We start from the raw sequence: 23,987 nt of genomic DNA, 5'->3' as shown, positions 1-23,987 counted from the left end.
AAATAACTGTTTTGCAGCATTCCTTAATAATGCTAAATTACTGCCCTAAGGACATTATCATGCACTTTGGCCCTCCTGTAGAGATCAGTCCAGAAAACCCAGAAAAAAAATCGGAAATTTTCTAGACCTGGCAAAGCAAGTTAAACTGAAGAACCCAATATTAGCACCGTGGGAAAGGAAGATCAACACTGGAGTAGGGAAATATTTCAATATAGGCATCATAGTGTTACCCATTCTGCAGTAAAGACTGAACCTTTGCAAAAAAAATTGGCTGGTCTTCACATGTGTGTTAGGCTGCGGAGAGGACAGTCTTGAGGTCTTTCAGGGAAGATTTTTTTTTTTTTTTAATATAGAATTTCAGGGAGTAATTTCTTCATAAGCTGCTTTCTTTGTGTTAGGATCCCATTAAGTTGAAAATGACAAGACTTTGATCTATGAGGAAAACAAGCTTGAGACAAGTATCTTCAACTCATTGTTGAAGCTCTTAGTAGGTTTGGAAAGACACATTAATGCTGACAAAAAAATTAACTTTATAAGCAGGGGAGGTTGAACACGTTTATAATTTAACGTAGAGAAGTTATATAGGCTTATTGATGTTGTCAGTTTTCCAGCTCCAAGGCTATTGTACCTCACCTAGTCCAGTAGGGTTAGCAAAGTAACCCAAAGGTTGCTAGATTTCAATATTTACACAAAATGTTGTATTTTAAAATGGACCCAGAAACCTCTTGTGGATTGCTGGTCACTATAAACTATGCTCTGTGGATAAAGAGTTATTTCTTGCTGGAAATAACTTCCTAGTCCTCTGGTGGGTGAAAGTAGAAAAGAAATGGCCATCATTGAAAAAAAAACTGCCTTCATTGCACAGGTGGGCATGGGTTGTGCTCTCCTTCACTCTCCTTACACAGCTATTGCAAATCAGCCTTGTAATTCATTTAAGACCCATGTACCCACCCTGAATTTCAGTGTTCTCTGGTGGAATTGGATCCTCCCAAGTTTGGATGTTGTGAACTGAGATGCCTGTAGACTAGAAACCTGCAAGTTGCTTTAGGAGGTCAAGATCCTGACGTCTGTGCAGTGACAGCAGCGCAGACACTAAACTGATGTGTGTGCTGGGAATTAGCTTGCATTTCATCTTGTGCTTTGTTGTCTCTGTCTGCAACTGTAACTGTCCAAAGTTCAGTGTATCCCACTTTTGATATTCATATGTAATATTTATAAGCTGTTCTGTTTAGGATTCTGTGTTCAGTTATCTCATCTCCCTCTTTTTTTCCCTCTGCTCACACCGGCTTCTCTAAATAGAACAGCATAAATGCAGTCATGATGTAAAGGACTCATAGCTAGAGGATAGAAGGAAAATCTTCTGGAAAGAAGATTGTGCTTAATTGCAAGAACGATTCAAATGGATTAAAGCGCTTAGATATTTCATGAAACCTTTTCTTTTGCTCTGTAACTTCTGCTGAAGTGAGAGCACTTGCAGCACTTTGCTATTGTGGCTGTTGCTATTTATTCTCACTGATGGAGAATAAATAGTAGTACGGAAGTCATAACAGACTTTGGAGTTTCTATCAATTTTTCTTTTTTTTTTTTTTTTTTTTAACTGAAATTCTGTTTGTGGTATTGTTGGGGGGAAGGGTGTCTTGCTGAGGTTTTTGCTGGGTTTTGCAAATTTTTCTGAAGAGGGTCAGGTCCAGTCTGCTGCCTTATGACAAGCTGTTCTGCAGCTATGTTTCTGTCATCTGGTATTTTCCATGTATGCGAGTGAATGTATTCGTTTTGTTATTTGTTTTGGACAGATCTTGGGTCTTTGGATCTTGGAATGTCTTTTTTTTTTTTTTCCTTTTTTTTTTTTTTTTTTTTTTTTTTCCTGAGACTTGAGCAAGTTTCCATCCCAGAAACAGTGATTATGTATTTGGGGTATTATTCTAAAAATGCAGTAAGATTAAGTGGAAATGTCAAAGTGGAGGCTAGAAGTGGCTGTTACTTTAAGGATCTGTGTTCAGGATTATGGTTTTCCTCCAGATAGATTATGAGGGATAGGCACTGAAGAGCAGTCCTTAGATTTGACCGGGAATAGCTTTTGGTGGTGGGTTGAATGTCAAACCACAGACTATCCAGAGGATATGAAGGAGGGGGAAGTTAAACACAAAATGTAAATTGCGTGTAGAAAAGCTGAGAAGATGAGCGGATGGGATGGCAGATGATTAGAGAAATACAGCTGTGGTGCCCAGCTGTGCCCATCAACACCACGGTGTTCTGTAGTTACGTCTTCTCCTGTAGCGCTTTACTTTTTGGTCTCCTTTTTGAGAGTTAAACCTAAAGCTCAGTCTTGCAGACATTTTTCTATGTATCAGAAAGGACTATTTATACTTGAAAGGTATTAATGTGGTTTTTTTAACCACAGAATGCCAGAGATATTCACACCCTGCCCAGCAGAATGGGTGAAAAACCAAAAATGTATGGGTTTTTCCTTTGATATGAAAATATTTGCACAGCTCTTATAAAGTTTTAGGGCTTTAGTTCCCAAGATAGCACCCCTGTTGTTAATCCCATCTGTACTCTGTGGGATATCTCTAGTGACATACCACTAACATTTGAGGTAAAAATAGGCTCTTTTGCTGAGCGACAGTAAGGAACAACAAGACTTCTGCTGTGGTTAAAGTTATCACATAGTCATATTCATTTACACGCCGCTCCTGCTGACCTATCTCAACTAGCAGAAAACTGAGAGTAGGTACAAACAGATTGGGGGAGAAAATTTCTTTATGCTGTGCAAAATCAATGCTTGAATCTTCCAGGGAGATGCAATGTGAAAGTGACTTTTTATTGGGGGGTGGGGAGGGGTGGTGTCTAGGATTTTTAGGTTCTTTCTAGGATTTTTGTTCACTAGTGTGAATAAAATCTGTGATTTAAATCAGTATTAAAGTGTTGGGAGATCAGCAGTAGCTGAAAGATGCCTCTCCAGAGCACAGTGTGGTTATTTTATGCAGATTGATGGGGTGGTATTTGAAAGCATGACATTTTTCCTTTCAGTTTATGTGAGAGATGAATTGAAATTATTGATCTGGCTTTGAACATCCATTAATGTCCAATTAGCTTTTACAAATGACTCTTGGGTTTTCTGTGTGTGTGTCTTGAATTTATTTATTTATCTATTTCCTCCCTTGCTAAGCTAATGAAACACTAATTTCAAATAAATGTTTTGCAATATAGATGTGAAACGCTGTCCTGTCTTCAGCATCTTTAACCATCTTGCCTGGCACTTTGCTGTCATCCTCAGCTTTACTTTCAAACCTGTCCCTTACTTCCATCCCACTCCCTGCCAAAAAATCCAGCCAGCCTTGCTGCGGGTCACGCATGTATTAAATATACCCTGACCCAGAAAGAGCCGTTGCCTCCACAGCTAGAGCAGGTGTCATTTAAAGCACACACGCACACACACATGAAAAAACAATGCATTTGCTCCACAGAGTCTTTATTTATATGAAGTGGAGCAAACCTGGGAGGAGAGTGTGAGCTGGAGCTGCCATGCTGTGGCCAGCAGTCGTTTCCCTTGGGAAGTGGGATGTTCCTGTTCACATCTGATTTAAACCTGCTGACTGACATGAATGCTAAGCTGTTACCTGTTCATATGCGTTTCTCTTTCATTTTCCTGTTGTAAGCTTTCTGGCCAAGATACGTTATAAGGTAATTCCTGATTCATCCTCTGCATTAAGTACCTGAAACATTGCACAGAATTAGTATACGCTAGGTGGGAGCAAAAGACGAAAGACTTATTTTAGTTCACTTGGTGGCAGCTATGGAGCTTTACTAAAGCAAATTGTTTAATTTAATTAATTTCCCAACCTGAGACTGAAGCGCCTGCGCGATCCATAGGCAAATCCCTTGCGGAAGATGCTGGCTCAAACCAGACGTGGTGAGGAGAAATAAGTGGTGGCAATGCCAAGCCGGCAGGGGTACAAGGATTTAATTGGATTACCAGTAGACAAGCCGGGACAGTCTGTCAGTGAGCAGTTGATGGGGAAGCAGCACAGCAGCCAGCCTACCGGCGGGAGGAGCTGTCTGGTTTGGTACCTTCATCTGGCACCTCTTGCCCCACGGGTGTTGATGGAACCCGCTGGGGAGGACAGGGGGAGCGATGGTGAAAGTGCCGCTGCTTCCGCAGGGCAGCGCCTGTCTTCAAATCCGTCAAGGATCTTGCTGACACCGGTTGGTAATTGCAGTCCTTCCCCTGTTTTGTGCCCGTGGTCTGTAATTAATGGCATGCCATGTTTAAGTTGAATATATCTGCGTGCTTCTGTAGGACCTGCAGGTTCCAGTGTGGCTATCCCAGCCTCAGTGACTACCTAAAATTATTAAAACCATTTTACAATAGGTAACGATCAATGTAGGTACGGTTAGAAGCTTTTGTTTTGAACTGCTTGTCTTTTAAAATACAACAGTTTTGCTTTTTTTGTTCTGTTTTCTTTTTTTAAACAAACCCCTTATCTGCTGGTGAGCAGGCATCAGAGGAAGTGTCAAAATCTCTGCAAGCAATGAAGGAAATTCTGTGCGGGACCACAGACAAGGAGCCACCTACAGAAATCGTGGCTCAACTGGCACAAGAGCTATATAACAGTGGCCTTCTAGTGACACTTATTGCCAACCTGCAGCTGATAGATTTTGAGGTAAGTCAGCATCCATAAACCTTTTCATCTCCTTGGTCTCTGTGTTGTCAGTGAGTAGAGCTGTATTTTTCTGAAGTCTAAATAATTTTATTGCATTCAAAACTGTTTTTCACATGCTAAAGAAAGTAGCTGCTGTAGATTGGTCAGTGTCCTGATAGACGTGCTCGTATACTGGAAGTAACTGCAATGCATCTGATTTTTTTTTTTTTTAATTAAAACAAAAACATTAAAGAAATATTGTCATGTATCCAAACAAGATAGGAAATGATGCTGAGAATCCTGTCTATGACTGACCTCGTAAGCTGCAGTGATGAACCTCCTACTTCGGGATAGTGCAACTAGAGCCAACCTCTGTCTCTGAAGAGTATGTCCAATTTAGAAGGGGTCCAGGGACATGGAATAAAAATAATTGGAAGTATGGGAACATCTCATGTGAAAAAGGCTGAAAAAAATTAGGATGGTTTAGTTGAGAGGAAAGCAGTTGAAAAAGGTGTTAAAAGCTGACAACAGTTGGCAAGGTAAATTGGGTTGCCCCCACTTACTACTTTGGATTAAAAGAAGAAAGGAATATGACTTTTTTTTGCCAGCAGAAAGATTAATATTAATATGTATATTATTTAATTGTATACATCTATATATTCCATGGAACTCCTTGCCAGTTTTGTTGTTAAAGCCAAAAACTTAGTAGACAAGTACTCAGACAACTGAACTTGCTTATAAATAAGAAGAGTTATGGTAGAAAAGATTGCAGTAATTCAGGATAAATATCAACCCTTTTAATTGACCTTTGACTGGTAGGGTCTGGGAAGAAACTTCGTCACTGGCAGGTCATTATAGTATTCCTGTGGTCGATGGTCATTTCTATGGCTCCCGGGTGCTCGTGAATCATCACAAGTGTCTGAGCACCTCCAAGCAGTGAGAAATCCGCAGCTCCCAGGAACCAAACCTCTGCCACTGAGGTCTGAAGCAGGAGCAGTACCCAGTGTATAGGGCAGGGCAGCCACTGAACTTAAAAATCAATTCCCCAGAGAGATGGTCTGATGCTCTCAGAGTCACCTTTTGTGGGAGTTACTTTCTTGTGGAAGTTTTCTCCCCCTTATCGAAGTTATTTGTTGTTACTTTACTTTTCTTTCCATTTTGTAAATGAATGAAAGGAAGGAATGATGGGAGATTTGGGTTTTCTTTTCCCCCCTCTTCCCCCTACCCCCAGTAAAGCCAGGATTCAAGGAACTGATTTGTTTTGTATTAATTTTTGAAATGGTGTTAGTGGAGTTCTCTCACTCTTCCTTGGGTCTTAAGTTCAGGAGATGTTTTTTTTTATGCTAGAATTTATTGAGATCCTTTCATTTGTCTTTTCCCTGCCACCCCTGGTTACTGTTAAATGTCTTAATTACAAAAAACCCCAAACCCCAACAACCCAAACCTCTAAAAATCCAGTAATTTGTTTATTTGTTTTTAAGAAAAAAGGAGAGGGGGGCAGAGAAGATACTGTTAGCAAATACACCACAGAAGGAAAACTACTGCATTTTTTTAGTTACCTGACAGTCTGTATTGCTTTTGTCAGTCAAAAAATTCTGTATGGACATATTGAACCCACAGTCTTCAAATGCAAGCACTGAATGAAATACTTAATCTGTTGCTGAATTACTGTTATACAAACAATTCTAATAAGTCTTACTGCAAAATAGATTTTTCCATGAAAAAACCTTTTCAATCATTTAGCAAAGCTGTTATACATACTCTTTTGGCAAAACAATAGAAAAGAAATGTCATTGAACAAGAGGATAGTAAGAGTATGTGCTGCTTTGTCTTCATATTCCCATTGACTTTTTCAGTTTTATCAACTTTTCTGCTTCCATTTTATATTGGCGGCCACAGTTGGCATTTAGGTTTCTTTGTTGAACAAGCAATTTTATCAGTTTATAACATGCAAATTAATTTTTTGATGCATAGGTAATGGTAGAAAGCAAAATCATAAATTACTTGAAAATCTGATTTCTGAAGGGAATAGTGTTTTTGTAGGTTACTTTGTTTTGTCCTGACTCCCTGTCTCCTCTTCACCAACCATGCTGCCCACTTTGATCCCAGTTTTGCACAGCTGTACTCCCCTTTGAAGATGTGTTTTCAAAGACTTCATGAAACTTGATGGCTATTTAGAGGAGCGAGGCCAGAGTTAATGGCCCCACAGAAAATAAGGCAGAAGCACAGACTTGAGTCCTGTCTCATTTGTGTTTCATCTGCCAGTACACTTACAGCACGTGTGGCTGGGGGCAGGCATGTGCGTAGGGGAGAATTGCACACATCCATCACACGTCTATAGAAAACACAGGTTTATTGCTTCTGCCACTCCAAGTAACAAGGTATAATTTTGGTGATGAAACTGTTATGAAGCACTAAAGTTGGATTTGGGCAGGAGCCCAGAATCAAGATCAGACTGGATTTTTTGAAATTTAAAACATGAAATTTATTGTTGAACTTTGAAGAACTGAGGAAAGTGTGCATACAGAAAAAGTCAACTAAAAAAAAAATAGATGTTACTAACCACATGTAAGCCTAAGGGTTCATAAGCTGTAAAGCCACTAAAAGAGGCAGTAAATAGCCACAAGCCCAGGACTGGTGACATTAGATGCTTTCCCTTACTTTGTCTGGAAACAGGAGCTAAATTATGGTATATGTATCATCAATTTGTTATTTATGTAATGGCATCCTTTGCAGTTTTTTTGTTCTTGTCTAGCCACTTTCTCTCCATACTGCCTTATCTTGTACTTCAATGGCCATATGTATTTCATTATAAGGCAAAACTGAATCACAGATCCAAGTAAGAAGTGTTGCAAAAGTATTCCTACAATTTTTATAGATGTCTGGTGGTGAGGGAAGTCTGCTTTGGTTCCCTCCTATCTGCCTCCATTCCCTCCAGGACAACCCAGAGAGACCAACTTCTCTGGCTTTCATCATCGCTGGTCTCTAGAAAACTGGATATAATTGGATCTCTCTCTCTCCCCTCTCTGAGATATATAGAGAGATATATATCTATCTCTTCTCTGCTATTGGAAATAATGCTGCAGTGCCCTTAATATTAAGTAACTAATATAAAATTTGGCATAGCAGAGAGGATCACTTAATTTTTGGCCATTTTCACCTCACCCTTTCAACAGCTCTTCTCTGTCTGGATTGTTTTTGTCTTGGAGTAACTGCTGAAGCTGCTGGGGATCACAAGATTCCAGGCATACGTTATGGGTGTTGTAAAGGTAGGGGAGAATGGGATGACTTCATAAAGAATTAGCCTTATTAAGACAATGTCCAAGGGTCAAAAGTGTTGCAGACAAACGCAGATGGACTGGCCTGCTCTGATTTTATTCTATTTAATTCCCCGAGTCTCCAAGCCAGCTGGGTTGGAACGAGTAAGAAAGCAGAATATTTTGTGTTTCTCAGCAGTGATTTATTTGTAGAGGTGAAACCAGGGAATTTCCCTCTGTGTGAAACTATCTGCTCCTTGGCTTCAAACGTTCGATAAGTTCTCCACCAAGGAATGTTTGTCCTCGCGAGACAGATCAATGAGCATGATTATAAGTAACCTTTTGCTTTACCTTGCCCTGTGCTTTGTGACCCGCTGTTGACTCAGTGCCTTCGTTACTGGTCATTAGTGCAGCGGTCTCCCCCCTCCATTAATTTCACACATCAATTTGTCTCCTGTGGCAAGGGGAGAAAGCGGTGGGGGAGGAAGAGGACTTCTAATGCAAGATGTATTGGCAAACCCTGTGGCTGAATAGAATGTAATTTGGAAAGACCTTCTGAAAAGCTGTTTGCATGGGGAAGTGTTCGAAGACAAAACATGGTTGTGCAGATAGGTGTATACAGGAGAAAAATTGGACAAAGTGAAGGATCTTAGTTGTGACTAAAGCAGAGAGATGTATGTGAAGCAGCCTTTTTATCAGTATTAATGATTTCATTCTTCATGGTGAAATAATGGGCGCAGTTTTAAATTTAACCCTGATTTTCAAAAATGCAGTCACACTTGGCATTGATTGCATTTGAATAACGAAAAGCTTTAGCTTTGTAAGCCTAGGCTGTGGGGCAGTGTACTTGGTACTAGATTGACAACTTAAATTTGGAGGCTGCGGGAGTAATAGTACACAATGCAAAAGCATGTTTGGCTCAGGGTAGTGACTTGCTTTTCATAGAATCATAGAATGGTTTGGGTTGGAAGGGACCTTAAAGATCATCTCGTTCCAACCCCCCTGCCATGGGCAGGGACACCTTCCACTAGACCAGCTTGCTCAAAGCCCCATCCAACCTGGCCTTGAACACTGCCAGGGATGGGGCATCCACAGCTTCTCTGGGCAACCTGTGCCAGGGTCTCACCACACTCACCCTACCTTTTTCGGTACTTTAATGTTGCTATTTAAGATAGCCAGGGACTTCCTTGACAGAATAAGGGGGATGCACATCTTCATTTAGAAGAAGAAAGGTGTAAATGGGAGTGGGGGGATCAGTAGTCTTCAGAGCCACCCAACAGAGGAAGCCTTCTTGTGGCATGGAAGAAACAGCAAGTATGAGGTGGTGGGACTGTGGAGAGCCCAAAAAACCTGTTTTGTTTTCAATTTCATTTCTACTTTCAATAGAGAGCCTAGTAAATGGTCATTTGTTTGTGTTTTTCCAGCTGAAGATATATTTTGCTTTTTTAACAGGGCAAAAAGGACGTTTCCCAGATATTTAACAACATCTTGAGAAGACAAATTGGCACGCGTAGCCCTACTGTGGAATACATTAGTGCCCATCCACATATCCTATTCATGCTTCTAAAAGGGTGGGTACTTTAATTTGACTTTCCTTAAAGAGCATTGCCTCGAACATGCTGGCATTGCAGTTGATCTACTTTCTCACTTTTCAGTTAAAAAAAAAAAAAAAAGGATGTTCAGATTTTGTTCCAGATATCTTATTTTGTTTCTTTTATGTTGACTTTCTTTCTGCTTAACTGTATACTTTTTAATGACTGGATTATTTTATTTGGCCGTTATTTCTTCACCAAACTTCATGTCGGAATAATTATGTGCTGATTGTTTTTGAGTGTTCCTCATGTGATGTGTACTTCAGTTCTTGACCTAAACTCTTGCGTGGCATTGCTGATGACTGTGAAGTTTCATTTAGACCTTTTTGCATTGCAGGAGTGACTTATAGTGATGTCTGTAAATAACCGGAGTCAAACTGGACCACTATGTGGTAGAACAGAGAGAAGCAAAAATGCATAAAAAGCATAGCTGTGTCTGTGGGACAGACTTCTGCAATGCTTGTAGGCACATGTGAACTTCAACTTTAAATTATTTCTGTAATGAACTCCACAACTTTCAGCATTAAATCTTTTTTTTTTTTTTTTTTTTTTTTTTTTAACCTTTGAGGGGATCAGTGCTCAGCTGTAACCTGGTGGTCCCCAAGGTAAGTTGGCCAGGGAGGGGGAGTAGACTGCTGTATGGAGAGGACATCAGCTGTAGTTGCATTCAGGAGTGCACAAGTGTTGGCCTAAAACTCTTGAGGCTTCTGTCCCCTTTACTTTTGACTAAATGCACCTTTCATTCAGTGAGAAGCTTTGCTTTTCCAGCCCTTGAAGTCTACTGTTTTCTGCTCAGTTTTCTTTTCACTTTAGGATTTTGTTCACTTTTCCCTAAGGAAAAGAGAATATATGTGATTGGGATTAAATAACAGATGTAGAAATAAGGAGACTTATAAGCTGATCAGCATGAAACAATGTGGACTCTCATAGTAGTTGTATGGTCACGCTAGTAACAGCCATTCAAAAACATGATATAAGCCTTTTAAACTAATGGTTAAGAGAATGCATTTTTTCTTTTTTAAGTGTCTGTCTTGCTCTTGAGGTTGAAGATTTGCATTTTTACCATTTGCTCCACAGCCAGAGTTAGGAAAATACTTAAGCACCATCTAAGGTTTGTGCATGACAAGGCTGCAGCCCCAAGGGTAATAAAATTCTGTTCAGCCAGCCTCCCCCCTCTCCCAGGGGCAGACCCCAGTCAAGGAGAGGGATAGGCATGGGAGTCCTCTAAAATAGTTATTTCCTTCAAAATTGGCCACATTCCAGCACAGCTGAGTAGCTGTTGTGGTTTAACCCCAGCCAGCAACTCAGCCCCACACAGCCACTCGCTCACTGCCCCCGGTTGGGATGAGGGAGAGAATTGGAAGAGTAAAAGTGAGAAAACTCGTGAGTTGAGATAAAGACAGTTTAATACGTAAAGCAAAAGCTGCACACAAGCAAACCAAGGAATTCATTAACCACTTCCCATGGGCAGGCAGGTGTTCAGCCATCTCCAGGAAAGCAGGGCTCCATCACGCAGAACGGTGACTTGGGGAGACAAACGCCATCACTCTGAACATCCCCCCCTTCCTCCTTATTCCCCCAGCTTTTAGTGCTGAGCATGACGTCGTATGGTCTGGAATGTCCCTTGGGTCAGTTGGGGTCAGCTGTTCCGGCTGTGTGTCCCCCCAACTCCTTGTGCCCCCCCAGCCTGCTCGCTGGTTGGACGGGATGAGAAACAGGAAAAAAAAGGCCTTGACACTGTGCAAGCACTGCTCAGCACTAACTAAAACATCGCTGTGTTATCAACACTGTTTTGGTCACAAATCCAAAACACAGCCCCATCCCAGCTACTGTGGAAAAAATTAACTCTATCCCAGCCCAAACCAGCACAGTGGGGGAAAAAAGTAACCAAGAGAACTAGTCAGTACCAGGGTTTTCAAGAACGGTGAGCTTGTGGTTGAACGTGGTGGCAAAGCTCTTGGTTGCTGCGACAGGAGGAGGTGCGGACCTGCTGTCTTCCTTGCAGGCAGGGCAGTGAGGAGCCTGGGTGGGTGTCTGGGCTGAGCTAGGTCTTGCTCTTACATGTGTAGTGATTTGGGGTGATTTAGGTTTAATTGTGAAACTCTTGACTTGTTTTGTGTTACTAAACACCAGCTTCCTCAGAAAGGAAACCAGTAAGCTAGTTAAATGGATTTTGGTTTCATTTGTTCATTAAAATTCACCATTTATATAAACCTCAAACTAGTTGTTTCAGGACAGTGATGATAATTCTCTCAGTCGTCATTAAGTTGTACAACTGCTTTCAACTTCATATATAGATACAATAATTTTCTTCCTTATTCTCTGTCTTTGCTTTTTTGATTTTTCACTCGTTTTGTTTTTGCACGTTGCACATGTATCGCTACCATATGTCTGGGCTTTATTTAAAGCTAAAAAATATTTTTGGATCATGTCCCAGATATTCTTTGGCATCTGTAACAACCAAGAATATTAAGATGACAGTAAAGATTTTGTTATGCATATGTGTGGCTGACACATTTTACTGTAGGTGACCTGAGCCAGTGGATGTATTTAAATGGCATCACTTAGGTGGTTTTTTTGGAGATTGCTGCTGCGTGCAGCAGCGTGTCCGTGTTAGTTTGGTCCTCAGCTCCTTGTTCTTGATTTCTTGGCTATCTCTTCGCAGCACTGCACTGTATCAAAATTGCCATTTCTGGAGTTTCTTGTTAGAAAGTGCTGTTGAATTCATCAGCAGTAGTTCAGAAGACAGTATTATCCAGCCCTGACGGTATCTGAGCAGCTGCTGCAGAACAGCGTAATGATGTCAAACATGATGCTCCCTGACCTGCCTACGCCCTGCTGCTGGGACTGTCTAAAACCGATACTTAAAATATGCGCCTACAGCAAGGGTAGAGCCCTGAACAGGCAGCTTGCTGCATGCAGGCAGCATGCCGTGCTTGTGTGCAATCAGCTATGAGACTGGGAAACAGGCACTTCATGTTAGACATGACCACTTGAAAACGTGACTTGAGGACACGTTTTCATATTTATTTAATGGCAAATGAAATAAATGGAATCAAAATCTGCTTAAAGGTAAAGAGAGTGGATTTGGCTGGCTTTTCCCATTTGGTGTTTGTTATATGGCTTTATCTGGAGAGAAAAAAAAAATTCTACTATGACTGTAAAAGAAACAGCCTGGGACTATTGTGAAGACTTGTCATTGTTTTACTTGTATTGGATGCAAAATTTCCTCTGCCCCCTGACAGTCAGTTCCCAACAGTATCAACAAAAGGTTGCTTTTTTGTTGCATAATGTGAGTTCTGTTGAGTGGGAAGGATCCTGAATCAGGGCTCCCGCCCGGTGTTTCCTGCCTAATACTCCAGCGGCACTGCCAGCTTGAGATAACTGTTCTTACCTTTTAGGCTTCGTTTTACTTGTTGGCTACTTCCTTCCAGCTTCTCAGCTTCAGAAAAACATGCAGCACATAGTTGACTACTTTTTTTTGGTAGGTTAATTGACCTTCCTGCTGCATGAGGACTTGCTTTAATAGTATCTCATTTTCTGTGTGTGCAGGCTTTGTGTATGAGTAGGATTTCAGATGAATACAATGTTTGGTGTATATAGAGTACCGGATATATTTGGGCCAAATTTTTTCTCTGGTGTCAGCATATTGCGTTAGCCCAGAAATAACTTTCATCCTTTGTAATTTCAAATATCTTCCCTCTAGTACAGTGACTATAGAGGACTTGAAGTTTGTGGCACTTGCGCTGTTTCTCAGAAGTGACAAATTTATAAGCTCCTTTGTGAATATATATCATGCCACATGCTATCTCTAACATACTTAGTCACTGCCCCGATCTGTTTTGTAATGACCTCTTCACATCGCAGTGCAGTTAAAGCTTTAATGGTATATTGGCTGAAGTTGCAGAATTCCCCTTAAGTTTATCCAAGGATAAACTCAGACTATAGAAGCTAGTGTAAAATCAGATCAGAATATAGGTGTTTGTCAAGACCTTGTTTCTCCCAGGCTTGATGCCTTCCTAATCTCCTGCCTGTGCTCCTTGCCTTGTACCATCTTCTGCACTAGCCATGCAAGTATGATTCCCTTTGCACCGAGATGCACCTCTGCGCTCAGTCTTGCCTCTTTCAGCCTCCACAGTGAATGTTTTGAAATATTTCAAGTCCATTATTTCATTTTCTGGTTGCCCCCAGTAGTCAGTATGGGGGGGTTTCTTTAGGTTGTAAGTTCATCCGAACAGAGAAGAACTCGTATTCCCACAGCATAAAAAAAAATACTGTCAGCACAGAGCACTAGTTGCTTATTAAAAGTGATTTTGAAACACATTTCTATCATTCCTGCCTGGTGGCTTTGCATGTAAGTGTGGGTGCAGAGAACATGCCAGTTATGACAGGACAGCCTGTAAACTTCTTCCAGGCATATTCCAGGAGCCAAACCCACTTCCAGATAATGGAGCATTTGACTAAGAATGATTCTGTTGATACTTATGTTTTAAAAAGTTATTGTGCTGGAAACAATGTAATTTGCTTTTATTCCAACCAAAATATTCCTTAGCCAGCTATTAAATATTTTCCTGGCTGCACTCCTAGGAGCAACTCTGCCTCTTTTTCCTTGAAAATTAGTATTCCTGTTAATGGAGTTGAGGAGAGGTATGCCTCAATGGGAAACATAAGCAAATTTCTGTTGTCTAAAGAGTTATAAATTCACGTTTGCAAATGTTTCCCAAAAGGAAACAAATAGGGGCTTGAGTGCCTGCATTTCCTTGAGGGTGGGAAGTTTCATTTGCCTATTTCAAATAGTAATTCATTTTTCATTAAGCCAACTATTGTTGACGTGAGGTTGAAGTATGCAGCTCTGGTATGCTCGCAAAACACTACCATTCTTTTAAATTGCAAGCTGGTGGTAAATTTGAGCCCCCACTCACTTACAGCACAGATGGCATTTTGTGTTTTTCTTTCTTTTTTTTTTTTCTTCCTCTTTTGGCCTAGTGATAGAAATTAATTGTTCAAAGGAAAAATGATGCTGATAAGCTCTTGGTGATAATACACAGTTCTGATATAGTATAACCAGCTTATTGAAACAGAGCATGCTTTCTGTCCCCTTGGACTTCACCACTTTCACATGACTGAAGATTGCTGGAAGAAGTTAATTTTAAGTCCTTCCTGACTGCTGGATTTCATCCTTTCTTTTTTTTTTTTTTTTAAAGTTGTGTTTCTAACAGTTTTGTTTCAGATTAAATTCAGCTTTAGAGAAATCAAGACTTTATAGAAATAGAAGATGATCTGAATTGCCTCCCCCCTCCTTCCCTCTCCAAGATTGAGAAGTGTGCTGGCTCCTGGCTATTGCAATGCATGTGCCATAACAGGATTGTAACTTGAGGAACGAATACTTGTCTCCTGAACAAAGTCATAGCCTCTGCAGAGGAGGGATTGAGCAGAATTCCTCCTAAACTGCAAAAAAAATCTTCAGAAACTACAGAAAGCTTAATCCTGTGTAGACTGCCTGGATAGACTTCCCACCTTCCTTGTTAGACACATTAATATTCTAGAGCGACCTTCTCTAGAAGAGGAGTGGGAGGTGGTGGATGGTCATGAGATGTTACATTTTTCTTGGATAAACTAAGGAGCTGAGAATTAAATCTGAAAAGGGAGATTGTTATATTGTATGAGCTTTGCTTTCTCATAAATCTAAAAAGGTGAAGGAGCTCTGTTGAAACGTTACGCACTCCCCACACGGACTTTCCGCAGAGAGGAGGTGTAATGCACATTTACAGCGAAATGTGTTTTGGCTTGTGAAGGCAGAGGTTAGCGATGGGGAACACTGGCCATATTATCTGTGTGTCTGCTCCTTAGCTTTGGGCTGAGGTCCTGAGGCAGGTGGGTACAGTGCTGTGGCTGGAAGCTGCCGTCCACTTGTTGTGTCCCCTCTGGCGCAGGCGATCCCTATGCTGCAAAGTTCCCCGTTGCTGGAAAAGTGCCTATTTATCTTTGTTCTACATTTTGATCTTTTCTGTTTCTTTTTATTCTTCAGATACGAATCCCCAAATATTGCCTTACGCTGTGGAATTATGCTGAGAGAGTGCATCCGGCATGAACCCTTGGCCAAAATCATACTTTTTTCGGAACAGTTCAGAGACTTTTTTAAATATGTGGAAATGTCAACTTTTGATATAGCTTCTGATGCCTTTGCTACGTTCAAGGTAAATTGTTCGATACCCCCATCATAGCGTTGTGTCAAAAATGGCACTCCATCAGCAGTCATCACTGAATGTTCTGTTGCCTTTAAACTGGGTGGCTTTTTTTATTGTTCAGTAAAGGATATAATTAATCCTTGGTCTGTTTGTAACAGGATTCACAACAGTGATCAAGTCTCCAAAGACTCTTTAATTCAATACAGATTTACAGTTCACTAATGTTCTTCATCTTGATAACCCAAGGTCTTCTATGCAACCATTTGAAACTCAAATTAATCATGTATTACATACTGTTCTTGTAAAATGCCTTTTCCTCTCCCTACTTTCCCCCCGGAGACAAAACCACTACCCATCATGACCACAAACAGTAAATAGAAGGAATAATTTAAAACTTTTGAAATCCTAGTAATTTTTGCTGTCCCTTCTGAGTACAGCAGTCAAGTTTAGATTAATGCCGTGCCCGCTGACTGTTTTACCATGTATTTGTATGCTTACTTTTGTGACCCATGGTTCAGTGTAAGGACCATACTGCTAACAGTTAAGTAGGTGAAAGCACTGCATAGACTCTGTATAGAGTCTCTGTGTTGTATTAAAAATGAAGTTGGGTGAAGCTTGCCAAATTTCTTGGAGTTTGTACGTGACCATCATCTTTCCTGCAAGGTGCTAGTATAGTCTTTGAGCAAAATTTGGTGTCTGTGATCTTAAAGATTAGTTTATTTCTGAAAAATAATTTAAGCAAGTTGGGGGAAATTCTTCTCGGGTAAAGACTCTTCTAAATATAGATGTAACTCCTTTTTTCTTCTATCATTGAGTTCCTTGCTGTCGTAGAAACAAGTTGTTCATTCTTTCCTCTCAAAGCTAATTAGAAACGTGATTAGGTAGACCTTAGGAATAACTGTAAAGAATGTTAGAGTTCAGCTCAGCAATTCAACACATACTAAAACCCAGCCTCGGTTTTTACTAACTGAATGGGGTAAAGATTTGTGTGATGGAGATAATGTTGCGTTCTTCAGTAATGAGTTGAGCAGGATTACCAGTTCAAACCACCTGTTAATCAATAGCAGCATCTTTCCATTATCTTAAGCTGCGCTGTCGTCATATTCGTTAGGTAAATGTTACGAAAGTGGAAGTAGCACAGAAACACAGACAAACAGAAGTACAGTGTTGGACTGTATAAAAATGCAACATAACTGAGATATTTAAATCCTCTGTCTCTGGCATTTTACCCTATGCTTGGAAGAGTATTTGTCTCTGGTCAGCAAAAGTGCTCCTGGACTCTGTTCCCAGCTTGACAGAAGAAATTTGCATCTTTTCCCCAGGTCCTGCTTTGAGCAGGACAGCAGAGTGTCTGGTTGGTGATGGACAGTCTTCAGCCCAGCCAGGAGGCAGGATGGGGACAAGGGTCAGTTAAGCTGTGGCAGGGACTGCAGACTGCTGCGACCCTCCCCAGAAAAGCGGGATTGATGTCGTTCAGGGATCTACAGCTGTGGAACTTACTTCTGTCCCCTGTGATCTGAGTGTATTTTTAGCAGGAATTAAAAATAGGATTCTACATCCTCACACACACTGGAAAGAGAAGAGTATGAGGGCAGTTCATCCTCAGACACAGGGCAGAAATCACCTTTTAAAATGCTTGGGGAAAATGTCTAAACTGCATTTTTTTTAAATTGCCCCTTATTTTAAATTGCCTGACCTGATACATGGTCGGTTCTGGAAATAAACCAGCTGTTCATCTCATCTCCTATTTGTCTGTTACTCTGAATAGCTGGAACAGCAAGAAGTGATGTGGAAGTGACTGAATCATGAAATATGGAGCTACCTCCTTTCTAATACCGTAAAAATAAGTGCTGTGATTGCTCGCTGGCTGGTTTACTGAACTCATGTTTTCAGTTCTATTTCCCCTGTGTTGGGTTTGTAGTGTTGCCACCGGGGTGTCTGGTTCAGAGCTGAAAGCCTTGGATAGTCTATACACCAGAAGAGGGCTAATTAAATGTGCATTAAAGTCTGAGGATGTTTACAGTAGGGAAGTATTGGAATTTTTGATGATCTGGAGATATACTTCTTAATTAAATTCAGCCAGGTGCACTGCAGAGAGGAAACATAGCTGCTAAAAATGCAGAGGAAAGCAGCTTGTATTTAAAGATACAGTCAGCTGTGGAGGGTACCAGCAGCGCTTGGAAAGAGTGCTGATTGAATACTGCTGCTCCACACTCTCTCGTGATTTTCTGTGAAAAACTCATTTCAGATTATATTCCATTTGTGCCCCCTATTGAAAAATGTTGTAGTTGCCTCCTAAGTGCCCTGCATAAATGCTTGTGAATCATGTTTGTTGCACTCAGCCTTTTAAACTGCTATCATTGCAGTCCTGCTAAATAAAGGAATGTATTAAAAACATGTACTGGATTTTATAGCACTCTGCTTTTCTCTTATAATTGATGGTAAAAATAAATTAAAGGATTAGTATGTAAAGGATTTCTTTTATTTGTGATGCTGTAGAGGATGTGTCTGTGCATCTGCTTCAGCTACTCATCAGCTTCAGTCTCTGACTGTGGGTAAGGAAACCAAGGAAGAGATGATGAAAAAGATAGCAGAAACTGATTCACTGAAAAAATACTGACTTGAATGGACTTCATTAGGCATTTATTGTGAGCAGTGTTATGTTTTAAAAGAGGCAATAAGATAAAAATTAAACTTAAATGCCTCAAACTGGACACTTCATTTCATAGCTATTCATCCAGTAAAGAGATTTGATTTCTTCTGGAGCTGAACATTTGCATCTCTGTCGCTGAGCACCAGCATTCCCCTTCTGTGGGAGAGGTTGCTTTAATTTAAATTTGAATTAGTTGGGCTTTTAGCATGGGAGGCATCCCGTGTCCAGCTGTTTAAAAGGTCTGCTACTGCTTGTGTCAGTAAGCCCACCTTGGGCAGAAAGAGAGCTGCAGAAGGGATTCATCCCAACTACCTGAGAGCCCTTTCCCAGGAGGGAGTGGCTGTGGAGGGAGCCTGGATGGCTAGCTTAGATCAGCGCCTAACTTTTAGGCTTTAAATAAATAAATGTATGTATACAGTGGTTGAATTTGAGTCTTCCTTGTTGTATTCTTGGGAGATGAGCAATAGCAGTTGATCCAGCTTAGTATAATTTCCAGCTGTGGGGTAACATGTAGATCACTTTTGGCTTTGAGACCATAGCTGATCCCTCCATAAAGGGTTCATTTATTTTCTTCCTTTTCCCTACCCCAGTTTATTGTAAGCACTGTGTACTATGACCGATGACCATAAGAAAAGGTGGGAGGGAAAAGGAATATAAAGAAAGAGTGTTAGAGTAGTTTTAGATTGATTCTGTTAGCATTAGCCAAGTTCTTCTTAAAATCCTACTAAACACACAATGCAGTATTGTTTTTAAAAGCTTTCTGTCTATAGGAATCATGTTGTAAATACCTCCTAAGAGATGACCTGGTAAAAAATGCTAAAATATGTTTGAGAATCAAGGGGCAATCAAATGAGCACACTCTCTCAGGTAACCTTTCTCTATTCTCCCCAGGACCTGTTAACACGACACAAATTGTTGGTAGCAGAATTTCTGGAACAAAATTATGATGTGGTAAGTATAAATGCTAGAAGAATTTTTTAAAAAATCTGTTCGTGCTTAGCTGCAAAAAGTGTGCTTTCAATAGCAGAGGGGGTTTCATGCTCCACATAAAACAGTCATTTAGGACTATATGCAAAACTAAGCATTGCTTTTACTAAAGCAGAATCCTTGCGTGGTGTTTGAAATACAGGTACACCCTCTGCACACGCCTGGGGACACACACCAAGGTTTCAGGAGAACTCGGTTTAAAAGCAAGTTTTATTCTTCTGCGTGCATCCTGTCTCCTCATATGTGAATGGAACTGTAAACTTTGTATGTAAATAGATCATGGGGAAAAAAAGGTGCACATTTTTAAACAGTTTTGTGATATTCCAGCACCGATAGGGCCAGACCGGTGTTATTTATAATACTTTGGGACAGAGGAGAAGAGTTACTGGAAGAAGTTTTAGCATTACTGGAAATTATGTGTACCTGAATGGGGGACTGAGGTGTGAGTATTCCTCTTACCATCCTGAGGCAATTAGTCCCTTGGTTTGCTGCCATTTTTCACTTTGATTTTTTGGCTTGGTTTTGAACCAAATGTGGGTCAGAAAAATTCCATTGGAATCAACTAAAATTGGACTGGTATGGATTGTGGAATTAAGACCACAGGTTATGTTCTCATGTTACCTGAGGTATTCTTTATTTCATTGCCAAAGTGAAAAGACCGAAGACTATTTCTTTCATTCTAGAGTAACCAAGAAGGTTAAATAAAGATCAGGCGTATTATTGCTGAGTCACAAATGCAGCTTAACTGGAGCAAAATTAGTGTTTATGCTAATCTTTTCCCTTAATAATGAAGCACTGCTCTGGAACAGTCCCCATTCTACGTTTATTTAACATTTAAAATTTTTAAGTATAAATTGTGGAAGTGAGCATTTTTTTAGATGATTCTTGGACAGCAGTGTTGGGTTTTTTTGCTTGTTGGGTAGATGGTTTGAACACATCGTAGCCTTCTCTATCGGTCTTCTTGACCACAAGATTCCCTTGGCCCAATCCTGCAAAAGCCAGCACACGCTTGGCTCCCAGTGACCCTCGTTGGGCAAATGGCTTTAATGAGCAAGGGTGCTGAAGGCTGGTGAGGTGGCACCTCACAAAAGGAGCTTTTGGCATACGCCAGTACGGGATGCACCGTCACCAATTTGGGGTATTGTATTAAATCACACAGCAAGTCATGACCATGATATGAGTAAGTAGACGTTACGTGCTGGACCTACATGTCCTGGCAGCAGATTCACCCTCTGTAAGAGAAGGCTGTACAGGCACTGGCTTACTTCTGTCCTAGTTGGCTCACACCAGCTCCTGTTACATCCAGTCCATATGTGGTATTGCTCTCTGCAGTATTTGGAAGAGGAGTGTTCCTGGGCATTAATTCACTGCATGATAAGCAGCCAAGAAAAAAAGGCCATGAGACTGGCCCTGGCATTGCAGTGAAGTGTTAGAGGGTGGCACTGCTGCAGCCTCTGCTGCTCCTCTGGGGTGGGAAGGACCAGGAGGAGGAAGGATGGACATGAATCGGATGCCTTTGTGTTTTCTTGTTACTCTAGATCTTTGAGGATTATGAAAAACTCCTTCATTCTGAGAATTACGTAACAAAGAGACAATCTCTGAAGGTAAAGTCAAGTCTCTCAGCACTTTCCTTCTAAATTTGAACTCCATGTTAGGCAGAATATCAAGATGTATGTATGGCAACAGAGCAGCCATGTACTTTCTAACAAAAAAGACATAAGTGCTTAGGATGCTCTTCTTACAATGCACAAGAGCTCGCTGTGTCTTTTCTTTCCTGGACCTCTGGTGAAGTATTGGGCTGTTTCTATGGAACAAGCACTATCATTTTTCCTCTGACTTCAGATCTGTACTTTGGTTCAGAACGTAGATTAAAATGAATTTGAGAGTAATGTGATAGTCTCTGTCTGGTGCTGCTTGCTGTTACAGCACCAAGTCTGACATGACCTGCAGATAGGACCAGATAGGCATGTTAATGTAATATCTGAATGAAGTGAAGGTGTCTTTGTGGGACAGCTGCACTACACTTGCTTCTGTCCTAGCTGGCTTATGCCAGGTCCTATTACACCAGCCCATATGTGGGATTCCTCTCTGTAGTATGTAGATGATGAGCATTACTGGGCATTAAGTAACTCATTGCATGATAACAAGTCTAGTTACTTTTTTTTTTTTTAAAAGGTAGTGATATTGAAACCTCTTAGGCAAGCATTAAAATATGTTGCTGCTTTCTTTGTGTTCAAAAATAATGTGAACTGATAAAAAAATGGGATTTTTTCGTAATTGTGTCTATAGCTGCTGGGTGAATTGATTCTGGACCGACACAACTTTGCCATCATGACAAAATACATCAGCAAACCAGAAAATCTGAAGCTGATGATGAACTTGCTGCGAGATAAAAGCCCCAACATTCAGTTTGAAGCATTCCACGTGTTCAAGGTGAGCTAGTATGAGCTGTAGAGGTGGCAGACTTTTTCTTCTCCTCATAAAAGTGTCTTTCAAGGTGGGCTGGAGAAAGCCCAGAAAATTAAGGCAAAGCTTGGGGTTTGCAGTCACTTCCAACATTTGAGAATGTCTTAATTGGTAACCTTTCTATCACTCAGCCTCTGATTTCTGTTTGCATTCCTTCAGGTGAGTTCTAAAGCAGCATCACTTTGGTTTGGGCTGAGGGTAGTCAGTCAAGTAGCGATGAGGTGAATGCTACAGGTAACAAAATACACAGCTTCTAGGTGGTATCCAGGGTACCTTCCCCCAACTCTTAGGTCATTTTACCATGTGATTCTGAGTAAAGATAAAAATAAAAGTCCTAAAACTCTACATTAAGACTAAAAGTAGATGGTGCTGTGCATCAGCGCAAACACAATTTGCTTTTAAAGGTATTAAAAAGATTTGGTAAATCTGAGCTTGAAATGAGTTTAATCCTTCCGTCCTTTTGCAGTGATCATTAATGCAGTCTTAAACAATTACCAGACCCAACCAGTGTCCCTTTTTTCATGATGATTAATGTTAATAAGTGAAAAGTTTACCATTTTTCTATCAAAAAAGTTCTCTGCCTTGGGACAGAGGGTGAGTTGGATTGTTATTATGCAAAACTGCCTTTAATTTGGAATGAACAGATTAATTTCTAACTATGTAAATAGAGCTGTTAATGATTTTCAGAAGAGGAATATTGAGCCTGTAAGGATATCTTTCCCCAAGATGGTTAAGAAAGATACCAGGTCACACCAAAAGGCATGCTATTGGAAAAAGGTTACATCACCCTCCACAAATTCAGGGTGACTTGTTGAGTTTTGTACTTCTGCCATTTCTGATTTGGAAAAAAGCTTTCAGATCTTCAGTCTGGAGGCTTAGAGGATGTGCAGCTTCTCCAAAAAGCTTTTCGTTTCCAAAATAAAAAAAAGCTTCAAGGAGGATTAAAAAAAAAAAATTCCCTTCCTGAAATCAGCAGCTTGGTAAGCTGTTCCCTTGCTGACTTCCTTCATAGTCAGCTGAACCACTGTGAGTAAGTTCTACTCCTCCTCCTTATCAGGAGGTATGTGGCTCCAAGATAAGCGAGCCGTCAAGCTCCAAACGCTTGCAGCCTTTGAGATGCCTATGGAAGGAAGGGATCAGAGGCTTGGGCTCTCTTAGACACTCTGTGAATAAATGCCAGATTTTTATGTATTAAACACATGAGTCGCTGTTTCTGAATTAATGATAGGCATGGCCCAGGCCTTGGGAACAGCTGATTTTGCTTATTTTAAGAGGCATTTGAAGGGATTTGGAATAACTTGAAAGGATTCCAGTGTGCAACCATGTAATGCATTGCTCTTGCTCCCATTCTGCCTTCCCATTCCCTTCCTTCCTTTCCTTTTCCAGTATGTTGCATCTCATTTCCAGTTAGATTGAAGATATTGCAGGCTCAGCCTTGCTTGACCACTTGCAATTGCTACCATGTGGACGTAATGCTGAGGCCCTGGGGTGTCCAGCAAAACAAACAGTGTGCGGTGGTAATGTTGTATCTCTTCAGTTCAAAGGGCCAAACTCTGACCTCAGGTACTAACCTCCATGGGATGTGGTTGGTTTTTTCCAGCATTTCCAGCATTTAAGTGGTGCCATGGCATTCCTCATGCTATCTCATGTGCATAGTGCATGTTGTGAGGAAATTGCAGACTCGGAGTAGGACCTGATCAGCTGGAAATTGCTCGTTTATAACCACCAGTGCACACGAGTAACTCTAGAGGTGCAGCAGAGCTCGCCTTTGAGGTCCTCACTGAGGAACTGGGTTAGTTGGATGTAGAAGCACTCTGCTTCTCCCCAGTGGTAGTTATAGGGTATGTTATAGAAAATTGTATTGTCAATTAGCTTTCTAGAGCGGGTCAGAAAAGATCGTTTTCTTCTGATTTCACTTCTTAAATTGAATTCTAACATCTTGAGAACTGCTAAAGGAAATCCTTAACTATTTAAGAGAGTGGGGTAAAGCATTACTGGCTGGTTGTGCCGTGTTCTGCAGTGTCTCTGCCTCCTGTTTCTGGGTTAGTGTCCCTCAGCCTGGTTCTCTTGTCAGCTGTAATAATTCCATGCTCCTGTAGTTGGGAGAGGAATCTTGTCCTTGGCTTTTAATCTTATAAATTTTAAACTGTGCCCACATTTTTAAATTGTGCTGGCAAAATACCTGTGTAGTCCTGGCTGAA

At 40.8% G+C, this 23,987-nt stretch overlaps 1 protein-coding gene across 7 annotated transcripts in view; it reads left to right on the top strand.

Annotated features, from left to right (window-relative positions):
- CAB39L (calcium binding protein 39 like) overlaps window positions 1–23,987 on the top strand; it is a 66,581-nt gene that overhangs the window by 35,665 nt on the left and 6,929 nt on the right. For all 7 annotated transcript variants that reach the window (XM_041128723.1, XM_030036286.2, XM_030036284.2 and 4 more), the window contains 6 exons: window positions 4,500–4,664; window positions 9,353–9,471; window positions 15,521–15,689; window positions 19,225–19,284; window positions 20,859–20,924; window positions 21,610–21,753. In XM_041128723.1, the coding sequence (XP_040984657.1) occupies window positions 4,500–4,664; window positions 9,353–9,471; window positions 15,521–15,689; window positions 19,225–19,284; window positions 20,859–20,924; window positions 21,610–21,753 (723 nt within the window). The remainder of the gene's footprint in view (window positions 1–4,499; window positions 4,665–9,352; window positions 9,472–15,520; window positions 15,690–19,224; window positions 19,285–20,858; window positions 20,925–21,609; window positions 21,754–23,987) is intronic.

Source organism: Aquila chrysaetos, chromosome 14 (genome assembly GCF_900496995.4).
Source record: "Aquila chrysaetos chrysaetos chromosome 14, bAquChr1.4, whole genome shotgun sequence".
NCBI lineage: Eukaryota > Metazoa > Chordata > Aves > Accipitriformes > Accipitridae > Aquila > Aquila chrysaetos.
Note: the sequence above shows the minus strand (reverse complement) of the source record. Positions and strands in the feature narration are given on the sequence as shown.